The sequence below is a fragment of the Cyprinodon variegatus genome, unplaced genomic scaffold (genome assembly GCF_000732505.1).
Source record: "Cyprinodon variegatus isolate N-32 unplaced genomic scaffold, C_variegatus-1.0 Scaffold189, whole genome shotgun sequence".
NCBI classification, from domain to species: Eukaryota; Metazoa; Chordata; class Actinopteri; order Cyprinodontiformes; family Cyprinodontidae; genus Cyprinodon; species Cyprinodon variegatus.
Genome location: NW_015150642.1, coordinates 509961 through 518961, shown reverse-complemented (window position 1 = coordinate 518961; position 9001 = coordinate 509961). Strand labels below are relative to the sequence as shown.

The 9001-nt window shown below is 43.6% G+C and overlaps 1 protein-coding gene across 2 annotated transcripts in view; it reads left to right on the top strand.

The window, feature by feature from the left end:
• The first annotated feature begins 1466 nt into the window (after positions 1–1466).
• Positions 1467–9001, top strand: part of jmjd1c (jumonji domain containing 1C) — an 86221-nt gene continuing 78686 nt past the window's right edge. Inside the window, exon 1 of one of the 2 annotated variants that reach the window (XM_015379312.1) lies at positions 1467–1966. In XM_015379312.1, the coding sequence (XP_015234798.1) occupies positions 1811–1966 (156 nt within the window). In that variant the 5' untranslated portion in view covers positions 1467–1810. The remainder of the gene's footprint in view (positions 1967–9001) is intronic. The other variant, XM_015379311.1, reaches the window with a different exon arrangement.

The window sequence follows — 9001 nt, the reverse complement described above, 5'->3', positions numbered from 1 at the left end:
TGTTGACAGATGTTTTGCTAATGTTGCTCCAAAACCAGGAAGACAGCCGTACTGTTTAAAGAGGCGGGATTCCCTAAAAGTAGCCAATCCAGGTGATCTCTTTTCTCCGGTGGTTATTGTCCGCAGAGTGACAGAACCTGGGAGTATGAGAAAGGTTGCTTGTGCGTGAAAATACTTGTTACATGCTCGGGTCTCATGGCACATAATCGGCCCTTGTAAATAATTCACTGCAAATGAATAGTTTTTATTCACATGTATTATATTAAATATCTTGTATGAGTGTTTTCTATGCAGATGGCCTTTAGGCAGTATTCTGACTTTATAGAACCTCCTAACCTTCCTACATATAAGGGGTTCAATGACAAACCGCCCCACATTCCTGTCAGTTTCTGTGCTTCTACTCTGAATGTCTCCAGTGTTTTTGCTCCAGAAGTCTCTACTGTTCCCGTTCCAGTGGTCTTCAGTGTTTCACTATAGATGTCTCTATTTTTTTTTTACTTTAGAGGTCTCCAATGTTCCTGTTCCAGAGGTCTCTACAGATCCTTCACTTTGTGCCTGCTTGGGACCTCAGCCTCTTAGCCTTCCACCTGAACTGTAGGGTTTTTGTTCCTGTCAGGAGGTGATCAGGTATCCACCCTTATATGAGAGATAATGTCATCATTCTCAGCTGTTTGTGTCTTGGTTGATTGCACTCCTCAGTTTTCTGTTTACTTCTGTTGTATTTAATCCTCTTTTCTACCCGTGTTGTGGATTCTTCTGTTATCATCCCTGGTTCCTGTGTCACTAGAATATATCCATTCACACTGCACCTCATGTGACCTGCTAACACTTTTATCCTTCACTAATACAGAGCATGACCGCCTCCATCCTTTACCAGACACGACCAAACCACAGACCCAGGAAATCCACACACTGTGGTCCTAATTCTCTGGTAAATACTATAAATAAATCTGGACTTTTTACATTTTGCAGCTTGTGTGTGATTCTGCAGATGGGAAAGAAAAGCACATCAATAAGGGATCAGAATGACAGCATGTCTCATTGACCTGTTTAAATGCTTTCATTTCGTTTTCTCTATTTGACTCTAAATTGGACTTTGTTGTTTTAAATGTGCTATATAAATAGAACAGAGCGTGACATTTATATGGGTTTAGGCTGTGTAAATATTTGATTTGAACTGTTGATACTGAGAGAGTTTAGGTTAAAAGTCCAAATGAAAGACAACAAAGATAAAACAATTAAGCCACATCCTGCAGTGAATTAGGTAAATATGTAACACTTTGTTTATTTAATACCATTAATTAAATATATGAGCTTAAATTGCAATTTATGTCTAAATGTAAATTTAATAAAATACCCAGTTTCCTGCAAACAGATATGACCCAGTTATTGACTTTTTTTTCCAGGAGGTGTTATTTTAGCTCCCATCAGAGGCTGTTCTTGTTTCTGCTCCTAATGAAGCAGGAGGAGCAGCAGCCTCTCCTCTCCTCTCCTCTCCTCTCCTCCTCCTCTGCAGAAATAGCTCCAGACTGTGCGGAGGGATACCGTGGTGGTGTGGTGTGAATGCTTGTGGGAGCGGCGGAGGGATACCATCGTGGATTCGCTGCTCTCCGGTTTTTCTCGGTGTTTTTCTCGGAGCGGCTGGAAGCGGCTGATCGTTTAAATCTCCGCGGTCGGATTTTCCTTTTTTATTAGCGACCAACTTTCCTCTGGTTCCTTCTGTTCGCCGGGAGGCGCCGCTTCCATGCCGTAGATGAGGCGCCTGTGAGCGGGTCCTTGTTGGGAAGTTTTCCGTGGAGCAGCGGAGGCCATGGCAGCCGAGGCTCGGCTGGAGCTGGTCGGGAAGCGGTTCCTCTGTGTCAGCGGGGACGAGCCGCGACACATCGGGGAAATTGTTCGGTTACCATGGAGATCCGGAGTCATACGAGCCGTGAGCAGCTTGGACAGCGGCAGCAGCGAGCTGACGGTAGGAATGAGGGAGGGGGGGATGGCTGCTGCTACGGCCGGAGGGAGACCTTCCTGCCGGGGGGAGACCTTCCCTCCGGGGGGAGCCTCTGCCGGGGCAGACTGACCGGTCTATGGGGGGGTCTGCATGTCTAGAGTCCGCAGACCGGTCCGGCTAACGTGTCTGGTGTGAAGGAGGCTCCAGGATTGCAGCCAAACAGCTGCTTCTCCGCTGCGTTTGTTTCAACATGTGGAGGAATTTTACTCCCAGCAGCTAAATGTTTTAATCTGCTGAACATGCAGATCAGCTGATGCTGCTCAGCTCAGCTTTTCCCTCTTTCTGTCGCCTTGAACTAATCCCTGTTAGCTGACTGGGCTGCACTGAAGCTTTATTTATGGCTTGATCTCCAGAGCTGCTCCTTGGACCTGCATGTTCTCACAGCTGCAGCAGGAACAAAAGGCAGTTTGTGTTTCTGCAGGAATTGTCCTGCTTTTAAAGAGGCGAGCTGTCAAAGGCTGGAACCTCAGCAGCACATCTAATTACGCTAAGAAGTATTTTTAACAGCTGCTGCCAAAGAGGGGAAAGCAAACAAAGTGTGGAGATGTTTGTCTTGACAAGCCTTGGCTGGGTGGCTGTTTTTTTTTTCTTTCCACAGTACACCCTGTACACTGAGGCTCTGCTCAGTTTTCTTTTGTTCCCAGACACCTTCTGTCTGCCTGTGCAGATAAGTGGGCAGAGCTGATTGGATCATTTCACCAACTGTCTTTGTGGATGTTTGGCTGATTGTGGTTCTGGTTCTGACCCAGCTTTGTTAGTCTTTGTGTCTGAAGTCATCAACCACCTCAAAGTCTGGCCAGGGTTCACCTCACCATGGTGAACGCTCCCTTAGAGCCGCAGATCACCATCAATCTGTTGATTATTATTTCATTAATACATTTATAATTGGATAAACAAAGGTTCCTTTAAGAATTAAACAAAGTGAAACTAAAGTTTTCCACTTGAGGAGTTCTGGATTGAGCAGATTGACAGACGGAAATGTTTTTTTGACCTTAAATGCAAAATATTTGTATTTTTTTTTAACAATTTTGGTATAATTGCTGCTCTAAGTGGGTCACTCTGTCAGCTAAAGGCAGGTTTTACAGTCTCTATACTCGATTAACCGATTACTAGAATAGTTGACGATTATTTCAATAATCGATTAATTGTTTCAGCCCTAATATATTCAAAGAAAAAGTCCGGTCAGCAATGAATAACCAATGGATCATTATTTATATCTAAAACTAATATTTTTTTGCGGTGATTTAATGAGTTTAGCTTTTCCTTTAATGTTTTACATGCATAATGGGAGTAACATAACTTTCCCAATTGATTAGTGTGTTGATGATTTCATGACCTGCATTGAAAGGTGATCCTGGATGTTTTAATCCAGGCTGTGATGTTCAGTCTGATTAAGTTTAAAATGAAAATAATACAAATCTGGTTACAAAAAACATGTGAATCCAAGCTGTCGGGTTTGAGTCGGAGATATGAGGTTTTTTCACAGGTTTCTGAATCAGAACAGGTCTTTGTTCTCTAACCTTCATCAGCAGCATCCTTTTCTAGCTCTTCTTCTTTTTCTCTGCATTTTCTGACTGTAGGTAAATGGTGATGAAAACAGAACAAATGTATCTCAGGGAAGAAAGCTCCTCTCAGCCTCATGGTTTCAGTCAGAATCACAGGACAGACAGAAATCATTAAATAAAGATGTGGATGCTGTTTCCTTTGGACACAGAGGAGCTATTTGATCTAGCGGCGCTGACAGGTGGAGCAGCTGACGGAGCAGCCGCCTCCTGGTGACTGACCTCCGTGTGTTTGCTGTGTTCCAGTTTGGATCTGAGGGTTGTTATTATTGTTGTTGTTCAGGTGTTTAGCACAAAAACGCTTTATGTCTTTATGTTTACAAAATGTTTCTTAAAATGATGATTTTATTGGATTTATTTAAATCACTGCCATGCAATCTGACTCCTTGGTTATTCTGAATGTGGATGTGGGAAATGAAAAGTTCACCAAAGAACTTAAGGCTGTCTTTGCTTTAACACAGCATGTGTCTGATGCCACTCATAACAGAAGAAACACATTAGACATCCTTCTTACTAAAGGTCCAACTATTTGAAACGTGAATGTTGTTGGTGTGGCGTCGTCTGATCAGTTCGGTGTCATGCAGAGCCAGCCGTCCGTCTGCAGTGGTCCGGAAAACACAACAACACAAGGTGACAGCTTATGGAAATGATTAGATTTGGAGATTCCCCCTGTTCAAATGTTGATCATTTATTGAACTGTTGTATGTCAGCTGTTCTAAATGTCCCCTGTTAGGGTTAAAATGGTTTAAATAAACAGGTGAAATGAAGATTGGCGTAGGAAACAGGAAATGGAGCGCCAGAGAGCTGAGCGAACCCGGTGCCGAAGCTTCAGCTTCATTAGGAAATTTACAAAGAAAAGTTACTTGTGTTCAACCAGACTTTGCATGGAGCAGGAGGGATGTATTTATATAGGAAATAATACCAAACTGTCATGGTAGCTCTCCTGTTCTATTTGCAGACTCTCCAAACCTCCAGTCTGAAGTGTTTGCAAATTGTTTAGTATTAAGGTTCAAGCCATTAAAAAAGCTATCAGCCCTTCAATACACATGGTAACACTTCCACCAATAGTAGAGCGAGAGATTATTCATTTTTCCCGCTCACAAATAAGATGGTGATGTTATCTCCAGTCTGAGCTCAGCTACGAGCTGCAATCAACTTCCAACTAAATGTCATCAGTGCAGATCAGTTTGTCGCAACATCATATTCATTTAATTAAAGGTATTATGGAGGATTTTCGCTAATTCTTTAAAAGACCCGCCCTCTACACTTTGAAAAAAAGTGCAAGAGCGTGCATGAGCCCATTTCTCCTCGTGCACGCTCTGTTTAGAAGTTGCTGTTCTCATAGCAGCTCACTGTGTCCGACCGTCCGCTCTAACCCCTAAATCCCTCCATCACTATAGAGACTATATAGTGAACTTTATAGTGAACTGAGTTCACTGACCGTTCAGACACATGATCACTGCTTTTTGCTCCGTTGGTCACGTAACTCCTCCTCCACCGCACGGTGCCTGCGCCATCTTTGTTATTAGCCGCTGTGACAGCAAATCCCATAATGCTTTGCAAGGAGAGCTCTCAGCGCAAAGCATTCTGGGAAATATCTGTCTCTTCTGAGGCCTTTTACTTCTCATCCACTTCATAGAACTTTTTCTCTTCCGACCCTCGGCCATTTTCAAAGAACCGTGGTGAGAAAGGTGAGCTTCAATAACCTTCTGAAACCGCAGCTCACCACAGATCTACGCCTGGAAGAAAAAGATAGCTAACGGGACGAGAACGTAGAACGGCCTTACGGAAACATTATCAGAATGATTGACAGTTAGGAGGACCACTGATTGAGATGATCCACCCGGAAATTGATTATCCTCCTCTATAGCTTTAAGACCTCTCTCAAAACTATAGTTTTCCCAAAGACTCTAAAAACAGCGGTCATTAAGCTTCTGGTATCAGCTCTGCCAGTTATTGGAGAAGTCCTGGAGAAAATGGTTTACAGCCAGCTTACAGAATTCCTTCTCTTTAATCCTGTTTTAGTCATGTTCTGTAGACCCTCCCCCAGTACTGGGACGACTATGATCGAGGTAACAAATGACGTCTGGCTGAACTCAGATGCAGGCACTGTCAGAGTTTTAGTTAGCGCTGCGTTTGACACTGTGAGCTAATGGGATCTTACTTGAGAGGTTAGAAACTTGGCTAGGAATATCTGGAAAGGCTCTTCATAGCCTACCTTGAGGACCGACTTACTGTGTGGCGATGGGAAACTGTGTCTCAGACCAAATTAGCTTGGCTTGTGGGGTTCCCCAGGGGCCCATTCTGGGCCCCCTCTTGTTCAATCTGTCCATGCTTCCATTAGGTCCATTAATCTTATTGCAATAATGCAGACGATACTCAGATCTATGTTTCACTGACGGCGGGTGAACATGGAGCTGTAGATACTGTCTGCCATTCTATCAAACAGAAGTGTCTGGATGCAAAACTGAGATAATTGTCTTTGGACCACGAAAACTTAGAGAAGCTGTCAGGGTTCATCCTGGACTCAGACCTGAATTCAACAGCCATATTAAGTCCATTAGATCAGCGCTGTATTAAAGCAAACTTGGAGAGATGAATCCATGCATGTCTCCAGCAGGTTAGACTACTGTAACGGCCTTTTCTCTGGCCTTTCCAAACAAGCTGTTAGACAAATGCTGCTGCTGTAGTCCTGACCAGAACTTTGAAATACAACCATATTAGTCTAGTGCTCCGGTCTCTTCCTGTGGCTCAGGGAATAGATTTAAAAACAGCTCAACTTGTGTACAAGTCTGACATGTTANTGGTAACACTTCCACCAATAGTAGAGCGAGAGATTATTCATTTTTCCCGCTCACAAATAAGATGGTGATGTTATCTCCAGTCTGAGCTCAGCTACGAGCTGCAATCAACTTCCAACTAAATGTCATCAGTGCAGATCAGTTTGTCGCAACATCATATTCATTTAATTAAAGGTATTATGGAGGATTTTCGCAAATTCTTTAAAAGACCCGCCCTCTACACTTTGAAAAAAAGTGCAAGAGCGTGCATGAGCCCATTTCTCCTCGTGCACGCTCTGTTTAGAAGTTGCTGTTCTCATAGCAGCTCACTGTGTCCGACCGTCCGCTCTAACCCCTAAATCCCTCCATCACTATAGAGCGGGGACTATATAGTGAACTTTATAGTGAACTGAGTTCACTGACCGTTCAGACACATGATCACTGCTTTTTGCTCCGTTGGTCACGTAACTCCTCCTCCACCGCACGGTGCCTGCGCCATCTTTGTTATTAGCCGCTGTGACAGCAAATCCCATAATGCTTTGCAAGGAGAGCTCTCAGCGCAAAGCATTCTGGGAAATATCTGTCTCTTCTGAGGCCTTTTACTTCTCATCCACTTCATAGAACTTTTTCTCTTCCGACCCTCGGCCATTTTCAAAGAACCGTGGTGAGAAAGGTGAGCTTCAATAACCTTCTGAAACCGCAGCTCACCACAGATCTACGCCTGGAAGAAAAAGATAGCTAACGGGACGAGAACGTAGAACGGCCTTACGGAAACATTATCAGAATGATTGACAGTTAGGAGGACCACTGATTGAGATGATCCACCCGGAAATTGATTATCCTCCTCTATAGCTTTAAGACCTCTCTCAAAACTATAGTTTTCCCAAAGACTCTAAAAACAGCGGTCATTAAGCTTCTGGTATCAGCTCTGCCAGTTATTGGAGAAGTCCTGGAGAAAATGGTTTACAGCCAGCTTACAGAATTCCTTCTCTTTAATCCTGTTTTAGTCATGTTCTGTAGACCCTCCCCCAGTACTGGGACGACTATGATCGAGGTAACAAATGACGTCTGGCTGAACTCAGATGCAGGCACTGTCAGAGTTTTAGTTAGCGCTGCGTTTGACACTGTGAGCTAATGGGATCTTACTGGAGAGGTTAGAAACTTGGCTAGGAATATCTGGAAAGGCTCTTCAGATCCTACCTTGAGGACCGACTTACTGTGTGGCGATGGGAAACTGTGTCTCAGACCAAATTAGCTTGGCTTGTGGGGTTCCCCAGGGGCCCATTCTGGGCCCCCTCTTGTTCAATCTGTCCATGCTTCCATTAGGTCCATTAATCTTATTGCAATAATGCAGACGATACTCAGATCTATGTTTCACTGACGGCGGGTGAACATGGAGCTGTAGATACTGTCTGCCATTCTATCAAACAGAAGTGTCTGGATGCAAAACTGAGATAATTGTCTTTGGACCACGAAAACCTAGAGAAGCTGTCACGGTTCATCCTGGACTCAGACCTGAATTCAACAGCCATATTAAGTCCATTAGATCAGCGCCGTATAACCATCTAAACACATTACTAAAATGAAAACGGTGTCTAAAGCAGACTTGGAGAGATGAATCCATGCATATGTAACCAGCAGGTTAGACTATTGTAACGGCCTTTTCTCTGGCCTTTCCAAACAAGCTGTTAGACAAATGCTGCTGCTGGAGTCCTGACCAGAACCAGGAAATACGACCATATTAGTCTAGTGCTCCGGTCTCTTCCTGTGGCTCAGGGAATAGATTTAAAAACAGCTCAACTTGTGTACAAGTCTGACATGTTATAGCCATATGGACCACCTTGGGCCCTGCCATCCTCATGGAGGGGGTCTCCTGGTGTTCGCCACTAAACACGGTGAAGCTGCGTTTCATTTTAATGCAGCCAAGATCTGGAACAGCCTCAGTAAGGACGTCAAACACGCCTCAACCCTGAATATGTCAAGGTTGAAGACATGCCTGTTTAGTGTTGCCTATGGAGATTGATTGGATTTGAACTACTTTTAATATATAATATGTAATTTTATACGTTTGTATTGATTTGTTTTATTGTTGGTGTTGCTGTGAGGAACATTGAGTTGCCTTGTGCATGAAATGTTCTGTATAAATAAAGTTGCCTTAGTCTACAGACTTCATTATGATTAAATTCAGTATTTTAGCACAGAAACAAACAAACGTCATCGTTGTTGGTTTTCACAGCTGAACTCATGGAAACAGCCTGGAAAGAAATGTTGTTTTTCATAACATGATTAAATGAAGGATTGAGCCCGATATCTGTTATCCTCTTTACCCTAATAAAGCGGTTCCGCGCCATTACTTCCATTGTTCATCAGGATGATGGGGAAGCTGCTGGTCTGTTTGTAGCGCGTTCACCTTTCAGTGTAGTTTATTTCTATAGCTACAATTCACACCATGTCATCTCAGGTCACTTTATAGATCCAGATCAACCAGTCAGATTGTTTCAAAGTTTTCTATCTAAGGAAAACCAGCTGATTGCATCGACTCATTGACTCTTCAGCAATCCCTCACACTAAGCATGCTTGTAGCGACAGTGGAGAGGAAAAACTCCCTTTGAACAGGAAGAATTCAGTGTGAGCGGCCATCTGCTGAGGCCCACTGG